This window comes from Ischnura elegans, chromosome 2 (genome assembly GCF_921293095.1).
Source record: "Ischnura elegans chromosome 2, ioIscEleg1.1, whole genome shotgun sequence".
NCBI lineage: Eukaryota > Metazoa > Arthropoda > Insecta > Odonata > Coenagrionidae > Ischnura > Ischnura elegans.
Window position 1 is genome coordinate 72,190,772 of NC_060247.1, and position 19,048 is coordinate 72,209,819.

The 19,048-nt window shown below is 39.4% G+C and overlaps 1 protein-coding gene across 4 annotated transcripts in view; it reads left to right on the plus strand.

The window, feature by feature from the left end:
• LOC124153942 (ABC transporter G family member 20) overlaps window positions 1-19,048 on the plus strand; it is a 277,735-nt gene that overhangs the window by 204,861 nt on the left and 53,826 nt on the right. For all 4 annotated transcript variants that reach the window (XM_046527363.1, XM_046527362.1, XM_046527365.1 and 1 more), the window contains exon 2: window positions 10,385-10,720. In XM_046527363.1, the coding sequence (XP_046383319.1) occupies window positions 10,385-10,720 (336 nt within the window). The remainder of the gene's footprint in view (window positions 1-10,384; window positions 10,721-19,048) is intronic.

Genomic DNA, 19,048 nt, shown 5'->3' on the forward strand with positions numbered 1-19,048 from the left:
GGTAGAGGTGCTCCCTGGATGGTTCAGAATTGGTTTTCTGTTTTTTCTAATCTTGTGTCTGTTTCTGTATTCATACATGTTTTATGAGGTTAATTTGGATATTGCTGTTATGAATAACTTCTTATTCTTTGCGTATTTCGAAAATTGTAGCTAAGAAGCCATTTTGTCCTTTTTCGGTAGGGTCATGTGTTCACATGGTGGCAATATGTGTGAAGAAAAAGTTTTAGTGTTTTTACTAAATTGTGGGAAATAACGAAAGAATTTCAGGATGTCTGTATAAAATTTCATATCTACACTACATTCTACCCGAAACTTTAATTGGTCTTAAATTTGACACAATTTGTAATGTTAAATGAAAAGACTTCCCGTTTTGGGAATCAAACGTGAATCTTAGCTGCTTTCATACCATTATTTGAATCTCATGTTTATCCTTTCTGGTTGATAAGTTAGTATTGTCTGCAACATCATTTAGCAACAATCGCCACTATTAAAAATGAGTTGGGTGTTGTGATTCCATAGTTACCTAATTTGGAGAGGAAACACTTTGGAGCAACTTGTTGTTCGTGATTCGTTTGGCAATATTTAATAAACTTGTATTCAATAATGTAGACATAGCGGTGATGTAATTTTAATCAATATTAACTTTACAGCCCGAGGCTATGAAACAGTTTGTAGATTTTAGAAAGGTATTGCTGTGTGCGGTAGTGTATCAAGAGAAAAATTTATCTTCCGAAAGCACTGAATCGTTGCTGACGTGGATACAAGTCATGACCCAATTGAGGAGGGGGGCCCAATATATGTCGTCGGTTGAGTGGGGGAAAAAGTTCAGGAATAGAATCGGTAGCTGACCCGGTTGTCATTCAGGAACCGGCATATCTGAGTTTGACTTCCATCTCTTTATTCTGAGAAATTAGTATTATTCGACCTTTGAGGAATTTCATTTTAAATTCTAAAGTAAAAAGAAAATAATTTTCGAATATATTTTTCTGTTGATTTCTAAATGAAAATGATTTGTGTTATATATTTTGCGGTAATTTGGAGCGAAGTTTTTACCTAATTTTACGGTAATAATAGTATTTTTCAGTTGCAAAGGTGGTTTTTATCGAATTAACCATTACTTTTATCTTTTTACTCACGATTTTCGTTTTCGAGGCTGAATACACAGATTTATTTTTGTTTTCAAATCTTTTAAACTTTTTTTGAAATTTGTATGTATTTAAGTTTATATGTACTTATTAATCAATTGGTGAGAACATAAAGTGTGTAATGCTGCAATTATTTTTGACTGTGAAGTTCTAGTCATGATGCGCTTGAAAAGGTCACTGAATGAGGAAATGTGGTAAAGTCAGTGGGTGCGGTTGGACCTTGTACTATAAAATAAACATTGCTAAAGACCTTATATTTGGAAGAATATTAGCTCAGCCCGAAGGGGGGTATGGATTTTATTATTATTTTGTTGAGCAATTAGCCTAATCTAGCTCGCAGAAAATAATAAAAATTGGGATTAATGGCAGGATGTGGTGAAGATTACATCCTGCCATAATCTACCTTAGCTGTTTTATTATTTATACTATCGAGTGGCATCCAGTCACAAGTATATTTATGATATAATTTGGGGAGTTGCATACCCGTAAGTAATTCAAAACCAGCATTAATTCCATTACTTACGCAGAGTCGATCCTGTGAAGATTAAAAGAATATATTTCGCCAGGAAGAAGTCAAATCACTCATCACTAGTGCTCTTAGCACTCCGTTAAGTCGCAACGAAGGGATCGCCATTCGTGTGCAAAATCTTGGTGCTGTGTGCAAGTGGAGTCGAAGCCGAATGTCGTGACCTCGTGACGTGTTAGCCCCCCTCTTTGTCATTTGGCTGAGAGACCCACCTCTCCTCCCTTCCCATGAGTCCCTCTGGTTCAACACTCATCCCCGTCTCCTCGAGACACCACATGGGAAGGTCAGCAGTTCCACGTATGAGACCCATGGGCGGCGCTCCCTAGTACCGCGACTCTGGACCGTCGCGCTGTTGCGGCGAAACTTATGGAAACCTTTGGATTTCGAGGATGCGTGGATGGAAGGAGGAATGAACAGTGTGGGATGGCGGAATGATGGGATGGTCTGGAGACTTTGTGCAATAGATGGGAATAATGCCTCGAGGACCTCTCGTATCACGGTTCCGACAGAGGAGAGACTTCAACGGCCGTAGAGGCGATGATGGTGCGAATTGGAGGCTATGCTGAACCGAGTGAAGATGAGAGAGTGACTATTGGCTTCTGCTCATGCTTTCAAGTCTGATAATGTTCGAAGACTACGCTAGAGTTGGGCACCGCTCCGCCGCCGACATCATAAACTTGCCCACGTCGCAGCGTTGACGCCTTGTTTGTTGAAAATGAAATGCTTTCTCTCGCAGAATACGCTCAGCGTGCGTACTCGACATTCTATCTTTGCTTTTCATTTATTTATTTTTGGAACTCAATTTGTAATCGTTAGCGGCTAATTCACGCCGGCGTGGAACCGCTGCGGTTGATCCTGATTCAATTAATTCCATTGGTAATGCGCTGGATGGCTTCAAACCGATGGCCTGCTAGAAGACTTATCAGGATAAGCTCTCATCGTGCCCACATCTTTCTTCACGTGTAGCTTTCGTTCTCTTAATACCCTACCCTTGCCTCTCCAGGGGCTTCCGTCTCCCTTGGATAGTCTCTGGAGTGGATCACAGGATGACGTCGACGGCTGCTTATCTTTCTTTGCGATGTTTTCCAATCACTTGAGCTCACTCTCCATGCCCACGATGCGTCCCATTCGAGATTGTACCCGTCTCCTCTTTCTCATTCCCGCCATATTCTTTGGACGTTCCTTAAATGGCCTCCGTCCTTGGTTGCGACGTCCGGTGCTCTTCTGTTTCGAGTCGTGGATTGAGCACCACCTCGTATGCATTGCAGTTTGAAAGCTTCGCCACGACCAGTATGGGCTGTATTTTGGGCGAATCTATACGTCGTTGGCAGAAAATACCTTTACATTTGAAGTACAATATGGAACTGTTTCACGTTAATGCGTTTTCTCATTGTTATTTCGTCATTAAGATCATCAGCCGATACCGTACGAATAACTGTATGAACAATGCCATTGTTAAATTCCTCCAACTCTCAGTTTTCATTGCATTTCGTTGACTTTATATGGTTCATTTTGGCATTTAAACGACTGCATATCTGTTTTAACCTAGAAAAATCATTCATAAATGTGTGATCAAGCCAGATATTTATCGAATTATAGTCAGCGATAAGTCGTGTTTTTTATTATTTCTAGATTATTAAGGCTTGATGATTCACTCGTTTCATTATTCCATTACTTTAATAGTATTTATAGTGTTATGAAAACCTCGATACGTTACATTACTTTGACAGGTTGTGTATGAAAAAGAAGCACTAGGAGCTCTGTGTTAAAAAAGTGTCACCCTGCTACCACTCACCGTCTAAGAGACCCAGAGTGCATTTTGATAGGGACACAAAATGTTTTGCGCCCATTCTTAGGGAACTTAGTCGCGTGTTGCTTGTCGCTGTCATAACTATCACTACCCAAAGATCTTAAGCCAGAAATTAGGTCCTGTGTTCATCTTTCGATCGTTGAAGAGGGTGGCTGACATGGCTGCTGCCGAGATCTTTACCGAAATCAGCCGCTTTCGGCGCCACGAACTTCTTTATTTCGGCCTTGCCTCTCTCTCTCTCCTCGTGGCCCTCCATCGGTTTCCTCCTTCATTTTCTGTTTGATCACGTGGTCGTTGCTGGGGGCGAGATTACGTGTTCAGTGACCGTAGCATGAGAAGCTGCTTGGCGGCCGCCAGCCGGGTTGGGTCCGAGGGCGAGAGTGGACGGACGGCGGAATCGAGATCAGTGGGAGCCTTCACTCGGGGATTTCGGTCAGAGAAAGGGAACCGACCTGCAAGAGACTCGTTCGGGTGCTTGGGGATATAGTGGCCCCTAACGCTAATTTGATCACTCGATTTTAACGGGACAGTTGCAGGTTGGGTTGTCGTGCTATATAGAAGTTGGTGCGGAGAGTACAGCCTTCGTTGAGTTTTAATTAGAATTGCGTTCCATGGGAAGTATTATCTATTTTCTGTCAATGGATATGATAGAAACCTAAAACAGAAACAGATTGAATCTACGATGGGTGCCGTGCCACCTGCACGCGATGTCGAAGGGAAGCTTAATTATCATAGAAACCAAAAATTCTTTGAGCTTTCATATAAATTCTATTACAATCAATTCAGGATTAAAGTGTTATTTTCACCTAATAATACGACTCACTATGCCTACGGAATCTATATTTGTTGTTTCTTCTGATTAGTTGAATAGCAAAAATAATTAACGGGCAAAATTTTAATTTTGAAAAATTTTCATGCTGAATTCATTAGAACCCTTGTTTCGTGATCATTCATATAAGAGAAGAGATCTATCGGCAAGATGGTCGGGCCCATAAGAACTCTAGGGACCCATACAAAAAAATCTTAAACACGCGTATATTTGTAATGTATCAATGGTTTTTAATTATCAATGTTCGCTAGTTGTGGCCATGGTGGTCTTTTGAGATTGTTCATGGAAAGCAGAGCCCCGTATTAATTTACATGCATTGCCCTAAGAAAAAATTCCCCTCGACAGGGAATCGAACCACGGACAGTTGGCTTTCCGAAGTGGTCTGCTCAATTCTCTTTGTGTTATTTTTGCTGCTGTTGTATCTAATGGGACACCTTCGGTTTCCTTCCTTTTGCCTCAAATTTCTCCTTACTTCAACTATTATGGATTTTTAACTTAAATATTTCCTTTCGTTCGCTTTCTTTCGAACCTCTTGGGTTAAAACCTATCCTTATTCAAAAGATGAAATCCACTGAAATATTCATTTCATTTAACTTTGCTTAATTGATTCTGAGTTGCCATCAAATTTATATGGGTCCTTTAATGCGCTAATTATGATCCGTATCAAGCCCCTTTCATCCATGGACTTCCTCATCGGAAACTTACAGTCGTGTCCTCGATGAAGCTCTACGTAGTAAGTCCTTACACATGTTCTAGATTACATCAATTATTTCTGGATTCATTGTTCATAGCACTTCTTGAATGGAGCAGGAAAGTCAGCGGAAGGTGAATCGCTCGCTTCCGTTACAGATTACGATTTTCTATTTGTGTGGAATACTAAATGGAAGGAGAAAAACTTTATGAATGAGCCATTTAATGATTGCATCGGGAAACTTTTACAATGGTTAAGTTATCGTGGACTTGATTCTAGACTGAAGGATGGAAGAAGAATGGTTGTCTCGTAGAGGTAAAAGGAATGACGTTTACGCTAAGGTGACACATCTTCCCCTTTTATTTATCGCAACAAATTTGCTATGGCACAGTCTTGCATTCATCCCGGAAGACGATGATGAGAACGTGACGTTGTCCGATATGAGGTATCTTAGACTATGAATGGTAGAGCATTTGTGGGAGAATATACTCTCCAAAGGAGTGGGTATATAAAGGTTAGTGTTGATAAACCTAGTCTGTGGTGAAATTATTATGTAACTTATCATTTTTTCATTTGTGAGAAACTATACCTTGATTACATTTTACTAGGCAGCTACAATTGGTGGTGGAAATTCTCCTACGAGTAAACACTAATTTGATTCATCGCGTGTGATTTGCGAATGAGTAGTTTGTGCTTTTTCTAATGTTATGACTCTTGCGAAAAAATATTAAAAGCATAAAATATTTTCCTCCATGACTCCCGCTTTGCCTGTGTAGAGAAAACTGTAGTCAAAGTTCGTTGTACCAGTACTAATAAATCACATGGTCGGGTTTTTAGGATTATTTCACGCTAAAGAAGCCTTCTCTACCTCTCTTCTTACTGTAGTTGTATAGCTTTAACATATAACGAGCAGTATTGAAGCTAACTTCGTAACGTCGTCCACAAAGGGAGTTTGAGAGAATCCTTCTTCCGCTTAATCTCGCACATTATGAGAATTCACGCTGTTTTCGCAGGTAAAATTTATTTTTTTATTCCCACCCCACCAAAAACATCGCACATTGGCCTATTACACTGGGATTTTTAAAAAATTAAAAAATAACACGTTCACGAATAAAAATTCCCAAGATAGAGGTAACATACCCAAGCGGGACTCAAACCCGCGACCTCTTCTTAGGGCAGGCGAGGAATTTACCCCGCCGCCACCGAGGTCGGCATTGTATGTATGTAATTGTTACATAGAATTTTTATAATACCATCAGCTGTTGGGAAACGGATATCACAGATCTTTCGACACGCTCCTGTTAATTGAGCCCTAAGGAGTCGTGCTTGTTTTCTTGTTCGCGGGTGGAGACTTCAACGGCCGAGTGCCCGCGCGACCAACATGCCGCACCTTGCCTATGCGAGGGAAAGAGTAAAATTAAATCTCATATTTGGTCGCCCGTAGATTGCGTCACGCGATCAAGAAAATCATTTTCGTTCCCGCTTCGTGTCTCTCCCTCTGTGACACACTTTTCCCGTCTCGCATATTCGAAAAAGAGCGGTACATTCTAGTCAATCACGAACTTATCTCGGCGGTGTCCCTGCAATGAGTCACAAAGAGTCCGTCCCCACCGCAAATCGCATATTAAGAGGATGTATCTCCTGCTCCAGATATTTTGATTTGTTGTTATTTTTCTATGACATACAACCTATTTAAAACTTAAGTTATTAACAGAAAAAATTGAAGATTAAAGAGTAGACCTTTGTCAACTTTATCTCAGATTTAAAGTAATTCGTAAGAATATCCTGGCTTTGAGGCACAAGTTTCAGCTGCCTAAAAAATGGATCTGGACCTAATAAAGGCCTAAAAGGCTGGATAGAATCAATACCAAATCTAAGGATGAGAATGAAAATGTCGGCTAGAAACAGGCATAATTACGTGAGATTCATTCAGATCATCCTGAAAGGTTTCATGAACGACAAGGACTAAAAGGATAGATCTAGACCGAAGTATATTGCGATCTGCCTTAACAAATTTAATCTTGGCGAAATTATTCATCCTGATAGATATACTTCTGTACATCATAATTTGGATACTACAGTATTCACTAATGTAAGATATCATACACCTTGCGCACACCCAGGGACTGAGAATATATTCCCTCATTATCAATTATTTGCTCAACTTTTGCTAATCCACATCACTTTTGAGAAATCTGCATGTAAAACTCAAAGAAATGGTTTGTAGCATGATTTTTAGCCGTGCCTCACCTTTTTCGCTGAAAGTTTGGAAAAATATGTCTATTTTTCAGCAGGAAAAGTTGGATTAAAAATATCGGATTTAATGCAGTCTGTATAAAATAACTATATCATTAAATTTATTGATCAGCTGTAACTCTTATACGGAGATACAGGTGGATTTCACCATCCGCCTCCGGATATTTTCATCTGCGAGGCGTCTTTCCTTTATTTATTTCTCATCTTCATCTAACCCCAACCCCCTCTCCCGATACTGCTTCACCCCTGCTCCTTGAAGCCGCCGCAGTAACTTCCGCATCTCTTTCACACGCTCGCCTCCAGCTTTCTAGCTCCTGAGTCAATAGATGGCATAAGTGCCGACGATTTTCTCTCGCGCGTTGCATTTTGATCGTGGTTGTCATACCTCCGGCTGTCATCAAATTTCTTAGATCGTACCGTACTCGTAGGCTCAGGAATTCTGCGTATTGTTCCAGCGGCGCTCGAGTTATGTTTCATTTTTCCACCTGGATCTCTCCCGCAACGTATTCCACTACGTGTCAAATTGGAACAATTCATAGATCTCTCGTATGGAGCTTACATGGTGGAACTTTGCCCTGAATTCTTATGCTCGTAAGACCATGCAATAATTATTTGCAGACGACGTATAACATTTACGTGCTGGGTAATAAATTTAATTTGGTATGATGATCGCAATTAATTCATTGAAGGTGCCCTTCTTTCTATACTGCATCAGTCATTCACAAAATTAAGACCGTTTTTTGGGATTGGTGGTATGTTGGTCCATTTATCTTAGATATGGGGCATTTCGCTGTCATGAATTTTTAGTTTGAGCAATGACTCAGAATCCTTTCAACATTGAAATATGTATGCATGTGTATAAATTTAATTATTATTGGACTTCCATATCACAGACAGTGATTCTTGGGGGTTGGGAGTTGGCCAAATGTTTCAGCTTATTGTGTGAATTTTAGCCAGCAGTATTTAAATTATTCAAGCCATGGTTTGGCTACGTTAGAAACTCCAAAATGGAAATGTATTAAAGTCAAAATTTCTCAACTTCATGAATTTCATAAAAGTCGATTATTTAGCAGTTTCTTTCTCAACTTCATGAATTTCATAAAACTCGATTATTTAGCAGAGTTTTATTTCTTCGAACTTCAAGTAGCTTCCGCCATTGGAAATCATTCAAACCATATTTTACAATAATCTCACCTCGTATCGAAACGATCACATTGAAACTGATTACCTGGATATATCTGTGGAGATAAATAGCGTCGTTCAATTAGGATACACCACGCGGCCTCCCTGCATGTCGTTAAAAGTGTTACGCAGCCTTGTTAAAGTAGGTGAATACAGTTTTGCTTCCTCGTGACGCTTGCGTGACCTGAAACATTCGATTGCTGGTTGCCGCGCAATTTAAAGCCCTCGAAATTTTGCGACTTTTTTCTTCTTCAATTAGCGAAGACACATGAGTAACGGTGGACCAAGCCCGTGATCGTGCGATACTGATTAGAATTGACAGACAAGAAGATTCAAGAGAATGATACTGACCGAATTGAGATGCAATGATGACTAAGTATTATATTTTGTCCTCTTTCGGAAAATTTAGACCCTTAATATGGCATGAACGTATTTTCTTATTCGTGATGCGTCGTGAAAAGGCTATATACTTCAAAATTTATTGAAATTAATGGTTGTGACAGATGTTTTGTGGAATTATATTGTAAGAAAAAGCAATTCCTTGAATGATTCCAAGAGAAAATTTTACTTGGGAACGTGATTTGTTTCTCTGCACTACATCATCGGGAGTCAAAATTGTAAAGAAACATTTTTTCTTATTCCTAAAATGTCACTATCTGTATAGCGCCGTTAGTCAAAATTGTAAAGAAACATTTTTTCTTATTCCTAAAATGTCACTATCTGTTTAGTGCCGTTAGTCAAAATTGTAAAGAAACATTTTTTCTTATTCCTATAATGTCACTATCTGTTAAGCACCGTTTCTTTTCTAGAATATTGCTTAATTTGTACTTCATAGTTATCAATCGAAAGCTATAATCACGACCCTACTAATTTAAACAATCCTTCGTCTATTTTCGCATTAATTGTGGTTCAGAGACCGATCAAGGAGCTCCTCCATGGAGTCATTCTCCTGTGCGATTCACTAAAATGACAATGTGCGCTTTCAATCGTTATTTCAATTTTTTTGTATTTGACTTGATTATACGTGTGTTTTACTCCTAATGTCACGATCCAAAATTGAAATAAAGAATTCGGCACCTTTATCAATTTAAATAAATCACTGTTCACTAAGTTAGCTTTCATTTTACCTCGTTGAGTAGGAAAAAATGAGTTGAATATTGGAAGTTAATTATTATTATTACATATTTACTATAAATTTGACCATCACTTTACTAAATGTAGAAATATTGCGGGAAAACAATTATAGAGAAAGTAGTTTTAGCCATAAACCGAAAGATGGTTCGTGAGTATGAGCAACTGCCTACCAAAGATTGGTACCGAATAATTTTCGATATGCTAGTCAGTTGAGTGTTCTCCAAGGATTGAGAGGAACGAGAAAAACACTGTATCGACTTAAAGGTTCTTAATATCCTGAATCCTAATGTTCATAATTTATCATTGTCGAGGTGCAATGATACATGCCCTAAAAGGTCAGAAAGGTATTCTTGAGCTCCCATTGAAATGGTAGGAATTGGCCGAATTCATTTGAGAGAAGGATTTCGGTTGAAAAAAGACGTCGAAAAGATCGGGGAAATGTATTTACCTGCGAATAGTTGTAGCTAATACGCTATTCATACTATTTATTAAATAAGTTTATTATTAAAACATGAGGGTCTTACTTTACAATATTTGAGGGTAAACAAACTTTCCTCAAAGCAAAATCCCGCGTGGGAAATTTTAAATTTAATCATGGAAAACTTTTCACAATGCTACAGCTGCAAGCTTGCTTCTGTACGCATGAGATTTCTGGTTTTGCATACATTCTATCGGAAAATTTATTTTCAATGCTCACTTTGGTAAACTAATTTTTTATGTACACTAATTTTTTCATGCATTTTATTTCTTACGAACATTTTTATTTTATTCAGGGCGTTTATTTGAATGCTTTTCTATTTATTTTCCTCAGTGAAACCACAATGGGGGATGGGATGAACCATCATCACCATCGCAACGGGCACCTGCACCAGAATGGCGTCAGCAATCTGGGCTACGTGCACCACCCGGAGACGGTGGTACCGGGTGACGGGGCGCCGCCCGACGATGGCCCGCCCGGAATGACACCCACGAGCATCTCCACCGTCTCGGGTGCGGACGGCCGGGTGCTGCAGACGCAGCTGTCCACGGTGTGGAACAGGCGGCAGCAGGCGGTGTGCGTCCGCGCCGCCTACAAGCACTACGGATCCAAGAAGAACCCTAACGTGGTGCTGAGCAACCTCAACATGACCGTCGCCAAGGGGACAATGTGAGTACCATTCAATAGAATAGGGTGGTTTACTATTGCCTCGTTCACATTACGATCGTCCGAGCCGTCGTCGGAACTATCGTGCATTCACATTACGATGGTTGAAACCTGTGCTGCTCTCTAGTGCTGACATCTAAAGTGAACGTGAAATTGATGATTAGCAAAGCTGTTGAGGTTTGCATTGACAAGATGTTACTGTTTTCAACGTGTATTTACCGAATAATTTTTCTTCCGCTCATATTCTTCCTTCCTAGGACAAATCCATGAAAATAATAGAGCTTCACGAGCTTTTCGTCCTTCACTTGTCGCTTCCGTTTCCGGTCTCCCAGCGCCTAACCATAGTAAAGTGGCAACGTTCGGAACTACGTCAACTATAGTCAGAACTTGCATTCACACGGCTAGTTCGGTCAACTATCGTTAGGACGACGGCTCGGACGATCGTAATGTGAACGGGGCATATCTTTTTTGTTGCCTAAATCGAAAGATTATTACTCTTGGAGTACGTATTTCACGCTTCTAGATTTTTTAATGACGATATCTATTTTTCGCGATTAAATGAAGAGTGAAAAATTTCAAGCGCGCGAAAACGCGACGGCTTAGCATGAATGCTGGGAAAATACCGTGTGACGTCATCGTTCCGGCTGCCGCCGTGTGAGGCCACCTTGGCGCGAAGCTATGAGCGCCGATGGCTGCTAGCAGGTAGCGCTTGGATTGCATAAGGATATTTAATACCCTATCGAACGAAGGAAACTTTCCCACCATAGGCAATAATAAGATTTGTTTCCCTGAGCTCTGTGCCACATGCATTGGTAATCTCAGACGATGTAATACTCCTGACTTCTCGTATAGAAACTAGGTCCCTGTGACGTCACATGGAGTGGAATCGCATGGGCGCCAATCTGGCCCCTTTCAAATGAGGTTAAAATTGACCATTAACATTCGTTTAAACTGGGATTTCTAAAACCAAATAATTGGTATATTATGAATGCACTAGTGGTGGGCAATGAATCTCAGTCAATGCCTATCGTTTTCTTTGATGAAGGAAACTACTCTATTGCAAAAAAATAGTATGTTTTGGGGAAATATTCTCTCTCCGTGTATTCCTATAGTTCTCCCTAGGTTGCGCAGAATGGCTGAAAAGAATGCTTCCGCAGAAACTAGTATTGTCTCCATTGAAAATATGATAATTTAGTATGTAATCCACGCTTTAAGTTTCCAAACATTTTTGGTTTTAATGCAATTGTGCCATTACGCGCTTTAACCCATCAGCTTTTTAGAAGTTAACCAGATTACACACGCTTAAATTCTGAGTCGCGATGTCCAAATTTTGTTCTTCTAGCTCTCGAATTTGTTGAGATAGAGAGGCTGGTACCATTAAGGAGTACTAGGTCGCTTGAGAGGTCATAAGCTTAGTCATGAAAGATTACGTGGTAGAAGTGACTCAATCACTAGAAATTACAATGGACAAGAGGTTTTTCAATGTCCTTCAGGAGCAATATTTTCTTCCGAATTTGATATAGATTTCAAATGCTTAAAATTTTAATACATTGTGTGTTTACACTTGACAAAAATGCGTTTCTTGACTTAGCTCCAGAATTACCAGTATTTTTACAGTTCTTGTGTTTTTATCGTCAGTATTAATTTTAGGATCGACGTAAAATTAATTTTTGCAACATCGTGTCGTGCAGATTTAAAATTATGAAGGCAATTTTAATATTATGTTAAAAATTACTGCTGCGAATCCTTTGAAGCTGGCTTTATACAATATGCTAGTCATTTAATGAGGTCGTAACGTCCTGCTTGTGTGTCGCGGCGGTACAATTACGAAGGGAATAACTCAGGAACGGGCATAATTCACTCACTCACCAAACAAATTAAAATAAATTGGAAATCGCCCGAACAAGTACAAATAAGAATTAATGGAATGGAATCACAATTTGCAGAAACTATAGAGGACCTGGAAACGACATCATGGAAGACCTTGGTCAATACCTTATCCACTGAGTATTTAGCCGACCCGAAACAATACTACGAAGCCAATGGTCGCGTGTTGAAAGAAATATCGGAAGTTGAAAAGGACGCGTGCAGCAGCCTGCATGCATCGCATATTGCTTTAGCAATACATAGCTCTTGCGAGTAAATAAATGTGTGCTTGCCCGGGTCTAGACGATGTTTCCGATTATGCCCTGTTATAGTCGCATAAACTACTCCCCTCTCCTCCTCACTGCCTGTTCCTATTCAGCTCGCATTCGCGAGCCATACTGAGATGGAAAGTTCAACTTCCGAGCACTCTCTCTTTCCCATCGCATTTCCTCGGAGGAAACTCCCCGATTAATAAGCGTTTCGTAATCGGTGTCGCAGACACGACTCTCACAGATGGTTTTTCGCGAAAATATTAGGGCGGGGAAGGCGTGAGCACCATGGTAAACTAAGCTACTATTACCGGCATAACAGTCTTAGACCTGATATGAAACCAAATGCTTCCGCACTTACTAATTTGTCTCCATTCATGTTACGTCCATTTTGTTTTAAATTCTGAGTCAAAATTTAAAATTCTGAGTCAATGTGTCCAAATTTTGTTCTTCTAGCTATAGCATTAGGAGAGTTAGAGTTTGTTACCATTTCGCACTACTGGGCGCTTGGTATCTAAAAGGTATTTTAAAAATTTACTTATCATCGTGCAAAATATTTAAATTCTATATAATTATCCATATGAATATATTTCTAATAATATAAATACATTTTATACGATATATTATCAATGTCAGAGTGGAAAATGCATTATGCTGATACAAATATAATAATTATTTATTAAAAAGTCGAAAGCCGACAAAAATGAACGGGATTCCATCTCTGGACTTCATTTTCTCACTACTATAGCTGATACCATATGGTACAGCCAGGCGTCAATGGGTCAAATGATTTATTCTAGTCGTGTCTCCTTTCATTCCTAGTGTTGCCGCTCTAGCTAGCTGTTGCATGATGTCAGTCTTTTTTACCATCACGGGAGACATCTTTTGAAATTTGCCAGAACTTAACGACGGTCTCTAGGTGACTATTGCGTTGTGACGGTCCCAAACGGCATGCATTAGGCAGCAAATACCAATTTTCTTCGTTAAACGCAGTTGAGGAGATTGTTATCCAATGGCCAAAATTTGGAAAAGGCTCTTCATTTCCACGACCAATAAATCTACCCAATTCCTTGCTCCAATTAAAAGAAAAGACCGATATGCCCTTTCCACAGAATGAAAGAGACTCTTCCTCTCTCCTACCAATCACAACGAGTTACTTAAAATAGGTGTGGTAATGATCGAATTTTCAAGTACATATACAGAAGATTACAAAATCTAATATTTTAGTCTTAGGAAAACAATTCTCATAATCTCATATTATTTTTTAGCCTTTAAAAATATCAAATTTTCATTATTTAAAAGAATGTTATCGCTTGGAATATTGCCTTCTTTCTTCGTATTTTTACTCAAATGAATGATTATTCATAATTCCATCTTTTTGATCGAAAACTATAAATTCGATTTATAATTATAACTACTATAATTACATTATACTTCTATTTATAATGAGAAAGGATTCAATCCTACTCAATAACAATGCAATAATTTTTGCATTGAGATTTGAAACTACAGGCATGTCCTTCAGTTATCCCCTTTTCCACGGCGTAGATGCCATGTCTCTCCAGAAAGCGCGATTTTGTCGTTCTTGAAAGAATGAGAGAAACAGATGGATGGGCTAAGTGGAAAGGTAAACATTGGCCGTAACCTCCGGCTTTATATAGCTCTGTCATAAAATAAACATCCGCAGCTTCGCATCTTACATTAATTTTGTGCCCGTTCTCAAGCCTTGTTGTTTAAATAAAGTGCTAAACGCTGCGTGCTGTTATACTCCTTAGAATTTTTTCTGCGCCTCAAATTAGTAATCCTGGAATATACGTAGTATTTACGGGTAAATATGCGATCATCTTACGACAATTCGTCGATCACAGCCTCCTTAACACCTCACAATACATTTATTTTATACCATTAACTACTCATAGATGAAGTTTAAGATACAGTGAAACGCTAATAATTCAATGTCATAGTAAAACTGCAGTGTAACACTCTATTTTTGATGTCGTGGGGTAGACTAATGAAGAAAAGAGAAACATTACTGTAGCCACGACGTGACGGTAAAAACCACAACTCGTATTTAGGCAGATTATTTTACTCAGCTACCTAAATGCTCACATCAGTTGAGAAATTGGCCTTTGACAACATCTGAAAATATAAGTGATTTGTATAAATAACCTAATAGACATTCATAAATAATATTGTGCGTTTTTAAGGTAGAAGTACATACATATGAACCTCTTTTGAATGGTTTGATTGTTAGTCGCTATAAATTGTTAGCCGAAAATTCGCTCTCATCTTTTAATGAGGCACGTTCGAATTTCCTAGTTGGTCCTACTGAGATCATCTCCAGCTTTCTTGGGCCTGCGGCCGAGTTGATCTCTGTACATCTGGCGACGTGTCTGTGGATAACTCATTGTCATCAAGGCTGGTTGGTCATCAAGGCTGGTTGATCATCAACCAGCCCTCAAGTCGATGGAAAAGTTTACCATTGAAACGTCGGCAGAAATAGAGATCACAACCCGGTCAGAAGCCCATGAAAATTCATTGCGGTAGTTTTCCGGGAAAGCATCGAAGCATACAAATTAACCTCGTAAGTGATACAAATCAACCTAGAAGAAAAGACTTCCAGTTAAGCAATACGTGGAAGAGCATAATCAATCACTATATACAAAAACAATACCAATCAAGAAAGAAACAATCAGGGTCAGGTTCAACGGCACTCGAGGGTATAAATACCGACAAGAACTTGGCTCCACATTTCTACCCCAGAAAAATTGGCAGACTAGGCCTTCGAAACGTTGGGTCCAGTTACCCAAAACCACACCCGGTGGGAAACCCGAGAACTATTCCTTCAGATTATACGCAGGAAAAAAAACTTAAATTCAATATCGAATCTTTGCTTCCGTCGTGGCCGTGCAAAGGTCTCGGTTCCCTCGAATGCATTGTTTCCGGAAGGAGGCGGGCGAAATTTCTCTGCGACGCGTGAAGGCCACGGCTCCTGGGCTCACAATTGTCCCCCTTGCCCCAACCCGCCTTCATCGACGTCCCACTTAGAGGTGTAAGGATGGGGCAGAGAGAAATGGGCTGCAAGCGGTCAAGACTCACGGGAGGAGACAAGTGTGATTTCCCCTTGGGCAACGCGCCCCACATTCCCAACGCAGCGTACGGGACCACACTCATCTCGTAGCGCAATGGCTCCATTTCTATTTAGGTCTAGCTGTTCCTGAAATTTAACTTATAATTGGAGGATATTACTGTTTATTTAGATGGTTTTCTATACTTTTTCTTATTTTTAGAAAAGCTCCCTGCGTAAAATAAAATGTGTTGAGTCTGCTGGAATCAAAAGGAGTCGTAAATTCGATTTTGTTATAATTGACTGAAGTACGTTTTTTTTTTCTTTTTTGAGTGAGGGCTACGTTTCTCAAGCAGCCCGATGGTAAATCATGTATTTTAAAGGCCATTTAAAATTTTGTATCCGTGCTTAAATTGATTTCATGTTGGGGGATCGGTTAATCACTTTCCGAAGTGTCTTGGTAGTATGCAGAACCTCTTAGCGATTATGCGTCTCAACTGTGATAAACAGACAAGTAGCTTTTAGGTATTCATCAATTATTTTTAAACTTTGTTTTAGCTGGTGAAATCTAATATTTAGTTGGAGATCTACCTTATAGATTGGATTTCTTCATTTTCCCAGAAATTTCGAAGGGCGGCTGCCGCAGACTTTGCTGCTTATCTGCCATCTACATCTTAAGCTGCCGCAGACTTTGAGCGTCTCCCAAAACTTTAACTGATGCATTGCATCCCAGGCCGTCAAATGAGACGCAGCAGAAGTAAACTGTAATTAAATTTATTGTGAATTGCTGAGTGCTAATTTTTGGTACACGTACATCGGCAATCCATGACATCTGCCGATTTAAATAAATACTAAACTTCTGTCGACTGCACTTTCCAGTGCCATCGGAACCAAAAAGGTGGTATTCAATATATATTCCCTCCTTCGGTATTCTATATATATATATATACTAGATTAAATGTTAATTTTGTTCAGTCGTCGAATATATATATATAGGATAGGAAAGTCACCTGGCCCCCTTTTTTCCCTATCCTGGCTCCAATGCTGATGGGAATTCTACGTTTTAAGCATTTCACGTCTTCTACATGGGCTGAGCAACAGCGTGCCGTCCCAAACTGCGCGTGTGCGATCAGTACAACGGATAGTTCGTTGAAGAAATTCATGCATGTATTCGCGTCGTGAGTGCTGTCGTCCCATTTATTGCACCGTTGGCTGGATGTCCGTCCGTGAAAATGGCGATCGTCCGTTGTTTGTGCGAGAGCGAAAGTGAGTGGGCACGCCCGGTTGAAAGTGAGCGCCCGTGGGAAGGCAGGAAGGAGACGAGTGCAAGCTCGGGAAATGAGCCGCAGTGGAAGTGCCTGACCCACATTCTATATGTGTATATCGAGAATCCAGACGAGCGAGACGCTACCTTGCGGCCGAATTCGAAAGTAAAGGTTGAGGGGTAGTACCCCTTACAACGATGAACAGGAGCACGTTGAGATTCAGTGCCCTTTCGCAGTTTTTTACATTTTATTTCCTTTTCTTCAAGTTTTTTTTCTCTCTATCTTTTAATTCTCAATTATATTTAACATAACAAATTTTAAAAAATCGGGGGTAATTGTGTAAAATTTTTCTATAGAGGAACTTGCGAAACTTGTAAATTTCAATGATAAATTTTAATAACAAATAATAAATTTGTGAACAATTATATTCAATGTTTAATAGCATCTTCAGGTCCATGAAGTTCACCAGAGGATGGTATTATATATTGAAGCCCGGGTAGAACTATAGTTAAAATTCATAGAGTGAAATTCGCTAGCTTTTTGTATTTCAATCAAAATGTTACTTTTATTGAAGCAGCATTTTCATTCAATCGTGTAGGTTTTTAGTTATATTAGGTAATTATGTTTAAGAACCACACGGTGTTCTACTTTTAGATAACCCATTTCTCTTTTTTTCATTTCAGTAGCCTTAGGCATTCCATTTTGTCATTTCAAGTAATGTTTCTTGCTGATTATATCTCTTGTGTACATCTTGCTATCTTCTTAAGGAGGTTAATCGCTAACTTTGGTAACGGATTCGTTGCAGGATTCGGATTTATAATCCTATTTAAAGGTTTTTTCCTAGCAACCCGCGATCTGTCTTCAGATGGGATTGATCAGAAATCGCAAAGCTTCTATTACTAGTCCAAGTCCAAACGAAGGGGGAATATACTGCTGGAAAGAACTTGCATTCCAAATCGCTCAAAGGAAGCGGGAAATTTTCCACACAATTACCCCTAAAACTTTTCGATTTGCTGTGTTGAATGTGATTGAAAATTAAAATATCGAGAAAAAATTGCAGCAAAAGACATTTTGTGTAAAAAACGTGCCTGTCCATCTAAAATATTCGGTTTCATATGCGAGAGTTACAGTGGGAGTTTTGATGTTATCTGCATTCGTTCATATAGTTACTTTGTGCGTGATACCCTGCACATTCCTCACTTGTTTCCTGCAAACGCGTTTACCCGTTAACTTGATGTCCGTGAGAAAACAGCAAATAAGTTAGCCGTAAAAATATTTCGTTATCTAGGGAATATAATTGGTTATATCAAGTTAAGTCTATTCAGTTGTATTCGGGTATCTTTTCAGAGGAAAGTAAACGAATGACTAAAGATTATTGCGGAGCAGAAATTGGTTGAAGAATCGTGGGTAGTGGATAAAAGATATGAGGTGATTATCGACTAGATATTCTGTTTGGTAATCTCACCAGCTTTATTTCTGCTATTTGCGATACTTGTAGTGGCTGAGGAAACCTTCATCTACGCATTATATTGTCCGTTAATGGATGTCACCGAGTCAGCAGCTGAAGTTTCAAGGCATCATGTTTAGAATTTTATTGGCATAAATATTTTCCTTGAAAGTGAAACTGCTAAGTCATTGGTATTGATCGGTAGCGAATAAATTGTGCGCATTTCTTCAAAGGTTTCCATGGCTCACTATGGAAATGGAAAAGGTGGAAGCAAGCGAATAGGAGGGCAAGGTGGCACAGTGTAGAGGTTAAACGATAGAGCATTGATCAAAGAAATGCGATGAGTGAAGCCTTAAGCGTCGCATTATTATATCTCTACTGTCCCTCACATATCTTTGTGCGGAGAATTTAATAATA